Below are 15741 nucleotides of genomic sequence, written 5' to 3' on the forward strand. Positions count from 1 at the left end.
CCGGAGCGCAGCCCGGAGCGGGGCCCGGAGGCTCCATCCGCCCGGCGGGGCTGGCCCGGCCCGGGGGGACGCGGGGGGGCACTGGCTGATGATCGGAAGTTACTGACAATAAGCACCTTCATCCCCCCAAAGGCGGAGAGAGGGAGAGGAGGAGGAGAGACGGGGAGAGGAGAGCTGATGCCTGACGAGTCACTCGGCGCAGGCAGAGCGGGCGGTACCACAAGTTCCCGGCGGCGCGGAGCGCGGAGCAGCGCGGATCGCAGCGCAGCGGCGCGGAGCTCGCCGGCCGGATCGCTCCCATGTCAGCGCGGCGGCGGGGGACTGCGCTCCGCTAGCCACCAGCCGCGGCCACCCCCCTCCTCGCCTAGCGATGTATTCACTGCTCTCAGCCTGCACTTGCCTGTAAGGATTATGGCATATTTCTAATTTTTTTTTTAAATTTTTTAATTTTTTTTTTCAACTTTCATTCCGGAGGCTCCGGTTGCATTTTCCTTGCAGCCAAGTGGTAATGGGGACCTGAGCCTTTTTATAAGCAGAGCATCGCTCTGAACCCTTTAAAAAATTGCAAACAAAAACAAAGCAAAAAAAAAAAAAAAAATATCAACTTTAATCATTCTACCACATTATTTGATCTTTTGTTGCTTTTTTTTTTCTCCTCTCCAGATGTTTACATTTCCTGCTGCTGTGCTTTCAGGTACAGGTACGTGTCCTTTCTGTCCTCTCTTGCTTTTGGTTGTAGAATAGAAACAAAGGCGGCGTGCTGACCTCGAGTGCCAGGCAGGTTTGGCTGGGGCTTTCACTTGTTTCCCTCTAGTTTTTGTGGCTGTATTACACCGAGCGCCGCAGCAGATGCTGGGGTGTCACTTGTCCCGCACCGGGGCTTGCCCTGCGCTCAGCTCGCGTTCCGTGCCCGGCTGTGCTCGGCCCCGGCGCGGGCAGGGGTGCAGCCGGTGCCGGTAGAGGGATCCTCTGGAGTGCATTAGCCTGGCTAATGATGTGAGAGGGAGTGCTGGACTCTCCTCGCACAGCGTTGATTGATGCACTTGCCTTGGAAGAGCAGGAGCTCTCCTGCTCGCCCTTTTTTCCCTTTCTCTCCCCCCCCCACCTCGTTTATTTTTTGGTTGTTTTTTTGTGGTTTTTTTCCTCTCTTCCCCTCTTCGGGAACTCACTCCCAAAAACTGATGCTTTGAAAAACACAAGTTTTGCTAGCCAAGAGAAGGAGGCTGCGTGCTCCCTCCCCATTATTCAGTAGAACGGCGTCCAAGTCAGCCCCAGCCTTTGATCCTGCCTCGGCAGGAATGAGGCCGCGGGAGGAACACCCTGAGCGGAGCTCTGCAGCCGCGGTGCCCGCGGGATGGGGATGGCAGCTGCCCCCTGCCACGGGGATTTTCGCTGGGCATCCTGGAGCAGCCCCACCTGTGGGGCCGGGCAGAGCAGGTGCCACTGCTCCGGTGGCTGCAGCCACCCTCCGGCCGGGCTGGGGACACTTGTGCCACTCTTGGCCGGGACTGCACCTGCTCCTCACCCTCTGCAGATCCCCAAGGGCAGCAGGGGATGGTCCTGGATGAGCACAGCCTTGGAGGGGGCTCCATCCCTCTGGCCAAACTAAAACCCGGACCAGCCTCATCCCCTGCTCTCCCACCCATCCAAAAAATCCCCCGTCCCATTTTTTTCCTCATCCCCTCCAAAAGCTGCAGCTCAAACCCAACACCAGCAGAGCCTCCCCAGGTGGAGCAGCGTCCCCAGCAGCAGAGGATTCACAGCTGGAAGTGACCCTGCGGCTGGAAGGTGTTTGTTTCTGGGCTGCGGGGTTTCTCAGCCCGGCGATCGCCGGCGGCGCAGGGCTCGCAGCGCCGGAGCCCTTTGCAGCGGGGAGAGGGTTTTTTGCGCTTGTGCGGTAACTGAAGTTAATCAGCCCTCCAGCCCCCTTCCTCTCCCCCTCCCTTCGGTGCTTTTAGTGAATCAGAAAAAGTTTGGCTGACTGCCTGGAAAGCACTTGCTAAAATCTGATCTCTTACTTCAGCAGCCTTAAAACAAAGTTATTGGCATTTATACAGTTGGAGCTTGCAGGCTTCCAAAGCAATAAAATAATAAAAAAAAAAAAAAAAGGAAAAAAAGAAGAAAGCTCTGTGCTCTGGTGCTATTAGAACCATACTTGCTCCTTTCCGTGCTGCTGGTGCAGCGTTCTGGGGGCTGTGAGGTGGGATGGCCCGGCCGAGGTGTCCCGGCTGCGGCCGGAGGGGCGGCGGAGCTCGCCGGGTGTCACTCGCAGCGCGGAGCTCCTCCGGCGATTGCTGTGGGGAGCCAAAACATCAGATTAGTCATACTCCAGGGCCTTCGAGTGAGTGTTTACAGTATTAATGGTAGATGAAAAGATGTGAATGCTGTAAGTTTTTATTGCCCATTTTGTTACACTTTCTTTCTGGATTTATTCACGGGATTACATGTTTTGAGCCTGAATGGGAGCGAGGGATTATAGGATTTCTTTAATAATGATCAGTTTGGGTAGGAGTTAGCCTTTGGTGAACTGGAGTAAATTAATGCATCACTTAGGTTTAATATTTATTTAGTCTAAAGGAAGTTGTTTAGTTTTGCTTAAAGGGCTCTGTGTTGTACTGGGGAGATTTAAGAGCTCCTGAAGTGGATTATATTCTAAGGCTGCCTTTTGCCCTGCGTTCAAGCCATGATCTGCAGCTTGTCCTGTGTGCTGGTCTTAGAGTTGCTCTGCTCTGCTGCTGCCTGGTGCCTGTGCCTGTGTGCAGAGGTAGAAATCCCTCCAGCGTGTGTGGGGCTGGAGAGATTCTGGGACAAACCCCCACGGTTTGGGTTTGCTCTGTGTGTTCTGGTGGCTCCTTGAGCAGGAGGGCTGGGGTGCACTGATGTGTGAGCTGCTGCAGGTCTGTGCTGGGGGCTCAGCTCTGGCCAAAAGCTTTCCCACAGACCCCAAGGCCACCCTGCAGGCACCAGTGGGTGATGGGGCAGGTGTAGCATCTCCTGGGGGCAGATTGTGGCAGTACTGGGAGGTGTCCCCAGCCCTGGCCACAGTGGGAGGTTGGAGGGTCAGGAGTTTCCAGGAGCAGGATTTGGACCCCTGGATGAGTCAGACTCCTCCAGGGCTTTGCCATGATGTGACATTTCCACCCAGGAGCACAGGGACAAACACGTGGTGGGGCAGAGGGGAGCACTGCTGGGGTGTGGATGCAGCACGGCCCTGGGAGTGGCCCTGGACCTCACAGGTCATTCACCAGTCCCCTCCCCAATGCCCCTGTCTTGTTTTCTTCTCCTCCCTCTCAGGAAGTCGCTCTGCTGCCTGGGGTTGCTGCAGTTCCCAAGCAGGGACACTGGATACCCTCGCAGACCCTGGAGACATTAATTTATTGATGCAGGTTGTTCTTAGGGATGCCCTTTTGCTGATGGCTACTGAACTCTCCCTCTATCACATGTCTTTAGCATTCTTCAGTTTATTCTCCTGCCTTTTCACACTTCCAGGAGCAATTTCTCTTCCATGTACTTTTTCATTCTGTATGTCCTGGAGTGGTTTTGGGTTTGGCTTTGGAGTCAGTCTGTTCTTCAGGCAGGTGAGAAACCCCAGAAGCACCTTGCAGGGTTGGAGGGGAGTGCCCCACGCTGTGCTGGCTCTGGCAGCATCATAACCCTGAGGATAACAAGTCTGGGGACAGAGGACCACAGAGAGCACCCTTTGCCAGGGCAGGTGGGGGCTGGAGGAGCTTCAGTGTGGCTGAGCAGTAGGATCTGGGGTTCTGAGCTCTGTCCTGGTTTGCAGGAGCTTCCAGCTCTTGTGTCCCTGAGGCACCTGGGGTGCATGGGCAGGCAGAGCACGGGGCCATGTCCTGCCTGTGCTGCAGAGCACAGGGTGGTCCTGCCTCAGCCTCCTCCCTGCTGATGAACCTCGGGTGTTCTCCTGCACCGAGTGCATCTGTCTTACATTATGAAGAGGTCCCTGATAGGGCCAAATCCTTTGCTTTTATGGCTCTTGTAGGTTAAGATCCAGCTTTGGAATCTGATCCAGAAGCAAACAGGAGGTCAGAGGAACGCACAAGGCAGCACTGGGCTATTTTCACATCTGCTGGTGTTGTGTAAGAGGAAGGCTGCTGTGCACCATGCCAACAGCAACTGATGTTTCTCCTAAGCTCCTGTGCAGCGACAGACAGTTATTGTTTGGGGCTTTGTAAAGTGAGACACGGAGAAGTGTTGCTTCCACACGTTCAGTGAGCCAGATCCTGCGGTCTGGCGAAGCCACACGCAGCACATGTCAGAGGCGTGAGCCTGCTGAGCAGCTCCCTCCCCTCTGCCTGCCTGCTGCTCCTCCCTGGGACGGGCAGGACAGGGGTGAGTGCCACCAAACGGCTCTGGGGATTCACTGTGGAGAAGCCAGAGGAGGTCCTGGTCACAGCCCGCCCTGCCTGGCCAATCTTTCTATGGGTGTGCAGCAGTCGGAGAGCCCCAGCTCCCTGCCCTGCCCTGCCCTGCCCTGCCCTGCCCTGCCCTCCTGGGACAGCACCAGGGCAGGGTGCTGGACTGCACATCACCAACAAGGTTATTCTCCTGTGTCTGCTCCCTGCAGCTCCACCTGCTTTGTCCTCCTTGGGTGGCACAATGCCTGTCCTGAGGCTGTGTGTGCTGCCAGGGATGGAGCTCTAGGCACCCCCCTCTGCTCCTGAGGCACTGGGGATGGGGCAGTGCTGCCTCCGTGGGGTGCTCCCTCCTCGTGGTCAAGCCCTGCGTGCCAAGACTCGGTGGGGCCAGAGCCCCAGGCTGGGTGATCCCTCCCATGCCTGCCCTCTCTCTCAGCCTGGATTGGGAACAGCACGTCCTGGGCACAGCATCCCTCGGCCAGCACGTGCCTCCTGCTCCAGCAGGGTGGAGGAGTTATGCTGAGGACGGCAGAACATGGCAAAGGTGGTCTGTGGAAGGCTGGGCAGCTCTCTGTTGGTCTTTTGGATTGCACCTGCCTTAGAAGAGCAGAGGAACTGCGTGAGCAAGGCTGGAGTGACGAGCAGAGGAGCTCAGCAGTGTGGAAGTGCATGGCTGGAGGTGATGGGATGGTCCCTGGCTCTGGCTCCGTGCTCTGCTGGACTCCTGGTGGAGGATGCAGCTCCTGATGCTGTGGCTCTGCTGGCCTTCATCCTGCAGGGGCAGGGTCCGTAGCACATGGGATTGTTGTTCCAGTTTCAAATGCCCTTGCTCTCCAGGAAACAACCATGGGCTTGCCACGAGGCATTTTTATTCCCTGCTGCTGACTCATTGCACCAGACTGTGAAGTGGTGTGTCCTGAAGCTGCCCTGTGTATCCTGCTTCTGCCTCCTGCACTTTGGAGAGCTGGTGCTGGTGGAGGAGCAGGAGACACGCTGGAGGAGCTGCCTGGGCTGGAGCAGGGAGCTGCTGTTGGGCTGGTGTGTGCTGTGGTGTCTCTTGTGGGAGAGGCTCAGTCAGCTCGGGTGGGTGTGAGTGGGTGCTGCTCCTGCACAGATGGGATGTGCAGCTGTGCCCACAGCAGCTCTGGGCTGCCTGCCCTGGGCACACCCTGCCTTTGCCTCTCCCTGAACGTCCCCAGCCTCCAGAGCCTGGGGCAGCCCCTCTGCCACAGAGAGCCCTCAAAGACATTTAGCAGGAAGATTTGCAAAGCTGTTCCCAGATTCTCAGCCCAGCAAGGCTGCCACAAAGGTGAGCTGTGTCAGCGTTTGGGGGCTTGGCTTTCAGGGTGTGCTGTGGCAAGGGGCAGCAGAGCAGAGCTGCTGGGGGGCTCTGCACCCCTGTGTGAGTGCAGTTTGCTGTTCCGAAGCTCCAGAGGTGTGTGAGATGTGGATGTAGAAAGACACAGCGAGGTTCAGATTTTACTTGGAGGCGGCGTGGTGGTTGTATTGCATTTCAGTTTTGTTTTCCTTATTGCACCTGACGAGTACAAGGCTGGATGGAGGCAAGGGGTGCTGGGTTCAGAGCAGTGTGGGGCTCTGAGAGGTGCTGGGCTTGCAGCAGTGCTGGGTTCAGAGCAGTGTGGGGCTCTGAGAGGTGCTGGATTTGCAGCAGTGCTGGGATCAGAGCAGTGTGGGGCTCTGAGAGGTGCTGGATTTGCAGCAGTGCTGGGATCAGAGCAGTGTGGGGCTCTGAGAGGTGCTGGGCTTGCAGCAGTGCTGGGTTCAGAGCAGTGCAGGGCTCTGAGAGGTGCTGGGCTTGCAGCAGTGCTGGGTTCAGAGCAGTGTGGGGCTCTGAGAGGTGCTGGGCTTGCAGCAGTGCTGGGTTCAGAGCAGTGCAGGGCTCTGAGAGGTGCTGGGCTTGCAGCAGTGCTGGGTTCAGAGCAGTGTGGGGCTCTGAGAGGTGCTGGGCTTGCAGCAGTGCTGGGTTCAGAGCAGTGTGGGGCTCTGAGAGGTGCTGGGCTTGCAGCAGTGCTGGGTTTGCAGCAGTGCTGGGTTTGGAGTGCAGTGGGATTCACAGGAGGAATTCCTGCTCAAACTCAGGGTTAGCTTTTGCTCACAGAGCAGCTTGGCTGTGGCATACCCAGGTGGGAGAGAAAAGAGCAGATTGGCCGAGGGTGGCACTGCCTGGGCTGTGTGTGTGGCTGGCAGGAGGGATGAGCTGCTGCTGGCACTGGCTGCTGGGGCTTGCAGGAGGCTCAGGGAGGATAAGCAGCACTGGGGGCTCGGGCAGCCACACTGAATATTTGATTTTGCTGTAAGCTGATAGCAGTGAGCTGCTCAGCCAGGCCAGTGGGTATCTCCCTGTGCTGTGGGAGGCTGAGCTCGGGAGAGAAACTCCCCTGGGACTGAAAATCGTTATTTTGGATCTATAAAGCTACTTCCCAGATCCTTGGAGTATTTTTATATATTCTTCCTTTCCCCTGTTTTGCTCTATTCTCTTCTCCCTTGCAGAGCTGCTTTTGCTTTGTTTTCCCACAGATTTGGATACTTTATTATGCTAAGTGCAGGTGAAAAATGTGTTCATGGAAAGTGATTTAAAAAGGGAAAGAGGAATGGCTGCTGTTGGTGCCTGGACAGGGATGGGGGTACCCTGCCAGGGTCCCTGCCCAGGCTCTGTGAGCTGCTCTGCCCCTGGGGGGGGTCATGCTGGGGGAGTTGGGAGCCCTGGGCCCAGATGGGAGATGCTCTGTGCAGGGCACAGCCTTCCTGTGCTCTGATGGTAAGACCAGGGGGCTTCCACCTGGCTGTTTGTGGTCCAGACACGATTGATTTTCTTTTCTGCTCTGGGTTTTTGTGTTCTGATCACACGCTGTGCCATAACAGCAGGAGCTGTGCAGTGTGCTGCCTACCTGGCATGTCACCTCTGTGTCCTGGTACCTCTCCAGATGTCCATGGAGGATTAGGCATCCAGCAAAGCAGCTGGAAGGAAAGTAAGAAAAAAAACCCCCAAAATATAAAAGACTGTCTGGCTCTGCCAAAGTATTCCCTATTGCCATTCAGCAGCCTCGCCATAGCATGAAGAGAAAGAAAGGGGAACAGAGAGGAAGGAGGAGGCTTAGCCTGTCATGGTCTGTGTGTTTCCCTTTGTGCTACCTCCTCTCAGCCCCAGGGGCTGCGGTGGGTGGGAGCCGAGTGCCAATCTTCCCCTCCAGGGGCTGTGGGTCTGTGCCCTGGTGCTTCCATGTGGGGCTGGTTCCCTGGCAGTGCTTCCCCAGCCCCTGCCTGCTGTGCCCACAGCAGCAGCTGCATTCCAGGCTGAGCCACAGGGCAGTGCTGTCCACACAGGGACAGCACATCCTCCCTTTGCCAGGCTGCTCTCACCCTGCTCTCACCCTGCTCACCGTGTCTGCCTTTTCATGGAGTTACTGCCTTGGTTCTGCCCCAGCCAGGAGAGCCAGAACCTCTAATCCTCTGGAGCTCAAGGTGCAGCTCAGCTCTGACCTCCTGCATGTGGCTCAAGCTGGGCTGGAGCTGGGCTGGTGCTGCTGGAGCTGGGCTGGGGCTGCTGGAGCTGGGCTGGTGCTGCTGGAGCTGGGCTGGTGCTGCTGAAGCTGGGCTGGTGCTGCTGGGGCTGGGCTGGGGCTGGACTGGAGCTGGGCTGGAGCTGCTGGGGCTGGGCTGGTGCTGTTGGTGCTGAGCTGGGGCTGGGCTGGTGCTGCTGGGGCTGGGCTGGTGCTGCTGGGGCTGGGCTGGTGCTGCTGAAGCTGGGCTGGTGCTGCTGGAGCTGGGCTGGAGCTGGGCTGGGGCTGGGCTGGTGCTGCTGGGGCTGGGCTGGTGCTGCTGGGTTTGGGCTGGTGCTGGGCTGGTGCTGCTGGAGCTGGGCTGGTGCTGCTGGGGCTGGGCTGGGGCTGCTGGAGCTGGGCTGGGGCTGTTGGAGCTGGGCTGGGGCTATTGGAGATGGGCTGGGGCTGTTGGAGATGGGCTGGTGCTGTTGGAGCTGGGCTGGGGCTGGGCTGGTGCTGTTGGAGCTGGGCTGGTGCTGCTGGAGCTGGGCTGGTGCTGCTGGAGCTGGGCTGGTGCTGTTGGAGCTGGGCTGGGGCTGCTGGAGCTGGGCTGGGGCTGTTGGAGCTGGGCTGGGGCTGCTGGAGATGGGCTGGGGCTGTTGGAGATGGGCTGGTGCTGTTGGAGCTGGGCTGGGGCTGTTGGAGCTGGGCTGGGGCTGTTGGAGCTGGGCTGGGGCTGTTGGAGATGGGCTGGGGCTGTTGGAGCTGGGCTGGGGCTGTTGGAGATGGGCTGGGGCTGCTGGAGCTGGGCTGGGGCTGCTGGAGCTGGGCTGGGGCTGCTGGAGATGGGCTGGGGCTGTTGGAGCTGGGCTGGGGCTGTTGGAGATGGGCTGGGGCTGCTGGAGCTGGGCTGGGGCTGTTGGAGATGGGCTGGGGCTGTTGGAGATGGGCTGGGGCTGTTGGAGCTGGGCTGGGGCTGGGCTGGTGCTGCTGGTACTGGTGCTGCTGGAGCTGGGCTGGTGCTGCTGGAGGTCAACATTGTGGGAGGAGAGGGGAACCTCTGAATCTGTGGCATTGGGGTAAAAGTTGTGCCAGGGAAGGTTTAGATGGGATATTAGGAAAAATTTCTTCAACAGAAGTGTTGTCAAGCAACGAAAAGCATCAAGCACTTGTCAAGCAAGTGGTGTTGTTGGAGGAGTGGGGTCCCCACCCCCACAGGTGTTCTGTAGATGTGTGGATGTGGCAGTCAGACACATGGTTTAGCCCTGGGCCTGGCAGGGCTGGGTGAACAGGTGGACTTGTGATCCTAGAGCCCTAAATGATTGTGTGGTAAGAAGTGGGGAATGGCCCAGCACTGTTCACTGCTGTGTGGCTGGTGATGATGACAGGAGATGGGGCAGAGCCCAGCCTGGGCTCACCTCGTGGAGATGGAAGTGGGGGCAGGCTGGGGGTGCTGGCACTGAGGGGAAGCAGGGTGGCAAGGGGCCACTGTACCCTGTGATTCCTCTGCTCATCTTTTAAAATCCAAATGGATGGATGCTAAACCTTGGTGAAGGTCCTAGATAAGTGCATATTGTGTGGGTACAAATGTCAGGATGCAGCAATTAATAATGGATTGCTATTCCTTCAGGGTATTCCCAGCACTCCTTAGTCCTCCCAGTTCTTTTTTTTTTTTTCCTGCTCTGTATTTCAAATCCCTTTTTTTCTACTAGAATACTATCTTTGGCATAATTTTGAAGGACAGCTTGTTAAAAAGCTTTTGTATTGTTTGGAATACCTTGTGCTGCTCTTGCACAGAAATCCAGAATTAACAGAGAAATGCAGGGAGCAGTGGTGAGCCCAGTCAAGGGCTCTGTGTGTGCTGGGTGTCCGTGGGCATGGGAAGCTCTGGGAATATCAATTAGGAAGTGGCATGAAGGACATTTTTGAGAGAAGGGCACTTTGCTGCTTCTCTGATGCTTTCTATTCATGTGAGGAGAGGGGAGGTGTGGAGAGCTGGCAGTGCTGTGACCACAGGGGCTGGGGTCACTCCCTGCTGCCCCCCTGGGTGATCTCCTAATGTGGCTGCATTGCTCCTCCCTTGGAGTGCCGGGCACAATCCTGACCAGATAATCGTGTTTGCTTCCCCAAGCTGAATTCAAACCACAGGTGGAATTCAACGGGGCTGTAGGAATGTGGGAACAAAGAGTGAGTGGAGTGTGTGCTCCATGTGCAGCCATGCTCCCCAGCTCTCACATGAAGCTGCTTTGACCCCCTCACTCTCCGGGCCGGAAGGTTCTGATCCCACAGGATCCTCAGTTCCCCCTGTGAGGCTGCACTGGAGGCTGCACAGGCAGGGCACCATTGATTAGCTGTACAATTAATGATGATGGATGTCCTGCAGGTTCCTGACCCCCTGGTCGCGACCTTGCTGTGATTGGGGCGAGCCCTGGCCAGCTGAGATCCGAGAGCAGCAGCCCCACAATCGATGGGAGAGCAGCAGCTCTGTGCAGGGACAGGGCATGGGGACAGGACATGGGGACAGGGACAGGGACAGGGACAGGGACAGGACAGGGAACAGGGGATGGGGACAGGGACAGGGCATGGGGACAGGGAGAGGGACAGGGCATGGGGACAGGGACAGGGCACGGGGATGGGGACAGGGACAGGGCATGGGGATGGGGACAGGGCATGGGGACAGGGCACGGGGACAGGGCATGGGGACAGGGCATGGGGACAGGGCACGGGGATGGGGACAGGGCACGGGGACAGGGCACGGGGATGGGGACAGGGCATGGGGACAGGGTACATGGGGACAGGGCATGGGGACAGGAGCAGGGCATGTGGACAGGGACAGGGCATGGAGATGGGACATGGGGACAGGGTACAGGGACAGGGCATGGGCACAGGGCCTGGGGCACGGGGACAACGCATAGGGCCAGCTCTAGCTCTGGGCACAGGGACAGAGCATGGGGCACGAGGACAGGGACAGGGCACAGGGACAGGGCCAGCTCTAGCTCTAGGCACAGGGACAGGCACAGAGCACAGGGACAGGCACAGGGCACCTTGGTCCCAGAGTGCTGCACACTTCCCTGGAATCAAACAATCAAAGCAGGAACTCTGTGCTGGGAGCTGGGCTGTGCCAGCCTGGCCCTGGGCTGGGCACGGGAGGGACTCTGGGACTTTTTCCTTTGGGGTTCCCAAAGCTGGAACATCTCAGGCTGGAGGGGAGGAGTGAGGGCAGCTCTGGGAGCACAGAGTCTGCCCTGCTCATCACAGAACCACGTTGGGTTGGGTTGGATTGGGTTGGGTTGGGCAGGGAGGGACCTTAAAGCCCTTCAGTGCCACCCCTGCCATGGCAGGGACACCTCCCACTGTCCCAGGCTGCTCCAGCCCCAGTGTCCATGCTGGCCTGGGACACTGTCAGGGATGGAGCATCCCTGAGGATGCTCCAGGAGGATTTGGACAGCCCTGGGGTGCCCTGGGATTCTCTGGGCAATCTGTGCCCATGCCTGACCGACCACCTCTGAGGAAAGAATTTCTTCCTAACATCTACTCTAAATCTCTCTTCTTTCACTTCTAACCCTTTCCCCCTCGTCCTGTAATAAATGGGAACAGTGTGCCAGCCAGGCAGAGGGCTTGCTTTGTGCTGTTTATGTTGAAAGAGTAGGTAATAGGAATTTAATTGCTGTTTAAATGTAGCAAACAAGAAAATTGAATTTATTTGCTCAGCTTTCATTTCTGGGAGCCTGATTTCCCCGGTGTGCACCATCACTGTGTGTGCCAAGACACTGAGCACCACTAGGTTCAGCTGTGGGGCTTCACTTCCAAAGGAAATCTGTGCAAAGTCTGACCTGGGGTCACAAGGCTGAGCTGGCAGAGCTGCCCTGTGCTGGGTGGTGGCCCGGGGGTGGCACCTGGGGGTGTCCCCAGACCAGGCAGGGACCTGGGTGTGGATGCTGCTGGCTCAAAGGGCTCCTGGGGCTCCCTGGGGCTCCCCAGCTTCAGGCCATGAGGTCTGGTGTGTGTATCTGCCCATGCCTGGCCTGAATCTCATTTTCCCACTGCTGGGGACTGGTGATGGACAGAGCAAAATGTGTGGGGTTCTCCCTGGTACCCCCAAGCTGTGCAGGGATGCAGCAGCACAAACCTCAATGATTTTAACAACACTTTTTTTCCCTTATTTAAAACATTTCAAAAACAGATTTTTTTTTTTTTTTCAAAACTGTTGAGAATTGTTCCCTGAAAATGGGAAACTCACAATCTAAATTAATTAATACCAAATGAGACTTTCCCCTAACTCAACAAAGCAGAAAGATAAGAAATCCTATTTGCCCAGCATTTGCAGTGTAAATATTTCCAGGCAGAAGCGTGGCTAATAGAGATCAGAACAAATCTTCTATTAGAAAACAAACCCTGCTTTTCTTTTCTGGCCCTAGGCTCGTGTTTATTATATGGGATCCTGAAGGCAGATTGACAGTTTGGTTTGGATTAAAGTCAACACATGGTTTATGCCACATTTTTGATAAGGCTCAGTAGTAATCTGATTTTTTTTCTGGGCTGTCTTTAGTACATAAGCAGCAGAATTGTCCAATCCTGGGAGTATTTTTGCAGTGAAGCTATTGAGGAATTTATTTCTGGAGGGAAGATGAAATTACTTGTTTTAAAAACTCTTAAAATCCCAAGTAAAGTTGAAATCCATTAGTCGCAAACTTGACATGAGCTGGGCAAACTTCAGATATTTTATTAACTGTTCTAGAGAGGGTTTCAATTGCTTTGGGAAGACAGAGAGGACGAGACTGGCTCATGCAGGGGGAGCAGAGCAGGTCCCTGAGCTTTACCAGCAGCAGCTTTAAACCTGCCACCATTTGGACCTGAATGTGCTTGTGAGCTCAGGTTTCTTCCTGGGAGCAGCAGCATTGCCACTGCTGCTGCTTCCCTCCCTGGTGTGTCCCAGAAATGGGCTTTGGGTACCCCTGGGAACAAACTGCTGTGCATTTGTATGGTTTAGCATGTATTTGTATGGTAGAGATTTATTCTCTTTGTAAACAGGCTTCACTCTCCAAAGCCAGTGTCTTTTTGTCTCTACTGTGTTTCCTAGAAAGAAAGTAGGGAACAAAAGGAGAAAAATTTGGGATGGGGAGGACCAAAGGAGGAATTGCTCGCTGCCTTTGAACTCTGTGCCTGGAAATCCATCTGCAGAGCCCTGGGTCTGTCCTCACTGGAGGGTCAGAGAGCTCTTGTGGCTCATTATGTGGCCACCTCCATCTCTGATGGCACTGTGGAAACTCCCAGATGGGGTTCTTTGGAACAACTTCACCAAATGGGGTTATTTGATTAGGGTGAAATGGATCCCAGAGCTGTTTTGGTGCCTGAGGGTGACTGGTGCTGGCAGGACCCACTGGGTGATTGTGCAGTTCCAGAACTGGGCACTGGAAAAGCTCTGACTTGATGCTGAAAGCAGCTGAGATACCTGTGCCAGCTGTATTTTAATTCCCTAGAAAGTGGAATTAATGGAGCTGAATGTTGCCTGCACCTGCATTCATTTGGAGCTGCAGGCTGTGCCCAGCAAGGGGCTCAGGTGAGCTGAGTGCAGCTCCTGGGACGTGGCAGGGACTGGGGTCCCTGTCCCTCAGCAGGGGGAGTGGGTCCCTGCATCCCCCCGTGCTGGGTGAGGCGCAGAGCTCGGGCTGGAGTGGAAAATGTGTTTGCACAATTAGTGTGGCCCTTCCTTCCCTGGGAGCAGAATGGTTTATTGATTTCTGTGGCCCACTCACCCCCACCTATTCAGCAATAATGACCCTTCCACCCCAACCCTAAATCATCCCAGCCCATAAGCCCTCTAATCTTTTGGGGTTGTTGTTGGTATTTATTCTTGTGCAGGTTTATGGTCTGTCGGTGCTGGCTGCTGAAATGCTTTATTTATATGGGCTGGGCCACACAGGGAGCGTCCTCCTTCTGTATCACATTCAGGATGCTGCAGCTGAGGGTTGTGTCAGCACTTCCATGCCCCAACCTTGTTATCCAGGGTTTTGCAATCCCGTGGAGAAGAAAACCAGCGAGCTGGCAGGGTGAGGGGAGCTCGGAGACACGCAGGAAAGCCCAACAAGCACTGCCCTTCTGGGGTTTTTACATGGACAACCTCCTTCCTTGAGGAAAACAGCCAGGAACACCCTCCTCCCTTGCTTTGGTTTTCCAAAGAAAACCTTCTTTTGTGTGCTTGTGTTGGGGTGGGGAGAGCACAGTGAGGCAGGACACGGGCTGGGATCATCTCTGGATGCTCAGGGAACAAACCTGGCTGGTGCAGGACAGAGCTGCCTTCCCCACGGGGTATGGAGGGTTGGGAGCTGCTCTGGCCCAGCCCCAGCCCTGGGAACAGCAGGTGATGGGGTTCAGAAATGTGATTTATGGCCCTGTTAGTGCAGGAGCTTGCGGGCTTATAAATTATTTGGGGATTTCTCGATAACAGAGGGAGCGTGGTATAAACAGGAGAGATAATAGGGCTTGAGAATGTATTTCAAAGTGCTTTGGGAAGGAGAAGTTCCATGACTGCTGGCAGGTATGGGTGATCCTGGCTGTGCTGGAGGAAGAGCCTGTACAGAACAACCCAGCCAGGATATGTTTTATTTCTTGCTCTTAATGCTGATGGGTTTTGTGGGGGGTCCATGGGATAGTGTGGAGCAGAGCTCATACCTTGGAGCAAAAATGCTCGTGGAGCCCTTTGGGGCTGGCATCGAGGGTGGCTTGTGCAAACAGAACTGATCAGTCCTTGGGCAGGAGGAGGCAGTGGTGAAGCACTGAGGGAGCTGACAAAAAAGATGGAGAGACAATCTACAAGGTGATGTAGTGCCAGGATAAAAGGGAATGGCTTCACACTGCCCAGAGAGTTGGTTTAGATGGGATATTAGGAAAGTGCTTCCCTGGCAGGGTGGGCAGGGCTGGAACAGGGTGCCCAGAGCAGCTGTGGCTGCCCCTGGATCCCTGGCCCGGCTGGACACGGGATTGGAGCAGCCTGGGATAGTGGAAGGTGTTCCTGCCATGGCAGGGGGTTGGAACCAGGTGATCTTTAAAGTCCTTTCCAACCCAGGCCAGTCTGTGATTCATCCTGTGGCTGCTCAGGAAGGGAACTGTGGTGGCAGGGTTGGCACAGAGACAAATCAGGATGCTCAAGTGCTGCTCCATCCTGTGTGACTGGCAGGGAGCCCTGAGGAGGTCCCTTCCCCTGGCACCATCCCCACAGAGGGGCACTGGGTGTTACCTTGTCAGAATGAACAGGAACTGAGTGCAGTCAGTAAAGCCTTCCCAGGGAGGACAGCTGATAGAGGAGAGTGATGTGTGATAATCCAGTCAGGGCCCCAGGCATCTCTGCTGGATCAGCTCTTGGAGAAGCCAGCTCTCACCTGAGCTCAGTGCTTGGGAGCTGTGTGGGGACAGCTGTTGGCCAGGCCTGTTTCCTTTGCAGATGCAGTGCAGAAAGGCATTTTGTGAGTCCTGCCCTGGCCTGGCGTGCACTGCTCGGCAGTTGCCGTGTTTTACCCTAGAGGGAGTTGCTTTTCTGCAGTGGGAGCAGGGATCTGTGTTCCTGGGAGGATCAGGGACCAGATGAGGGGAGCTCCCAGGATAAGCACTGGCTCACTGCTGAGCTGCTGCCCCTGCAAATGTTCATTCTCATATGGGGAGGCTGGTCTTTGATGATCTTCCATCTCCTGATGGCAGCGTTTTCCTGAGTATCCCTCGAGTTCTCCTGAGTATCCCTTGAGTATCCCTCATGTTCTCCTCAGTATCCCTCAGCTTTTCTGTGCCTTGTGCCTTTGCTCCTGTTTTTTGGAGCTCTTGCCTAGGCTGGTACCAAGCAGAAGAGCAGAGGTGTCACCTTGAACCTG

The 15741-nt window shown here is 55.9% G+C and overlaps 1 protein-coding gene across 1 annotated transcript in view; it reads left to right on the forward strand.

The window, feature by feature from the left end:
- Positions 1 to 71: 71 nt before the first annotated feature.
- FGF18 (fibroblast growth factor 18) overlaps positions 72 to 15741 on the forward strand; it is a 67787-nt gene continuing 52117 nt past the window's right edge. Inside the window, exons 1-2 of the mRNA XM_056502175.1 lie at positions 72 to 402; positions 664 to 700. Coding sequence (XP_056358150.1) covers positions 371 to 402; positions 664 to 700 — 69 coding nt within the window. The 5' untranslated portion in view covers positions 72 to 370. The remainder of the gene's footprint in view (positions 403 to 663; positions 701 to 15741) is intronic.

Source organism: Oenanthe melanoleuca, chromosome 13 (assembly GCF_029582105.1).
Source record: "Oenanthe melanoleuca isolate GR-GAL-2019-014 chromosome 13, OMel1.0, whole genome shotgun sequence".
NCBI lineage: Eukaryota > Metazoa > Chordata > Aves > Passeriformes > Muscicapidae > Oenanthe > Oenanthe melanoleuca.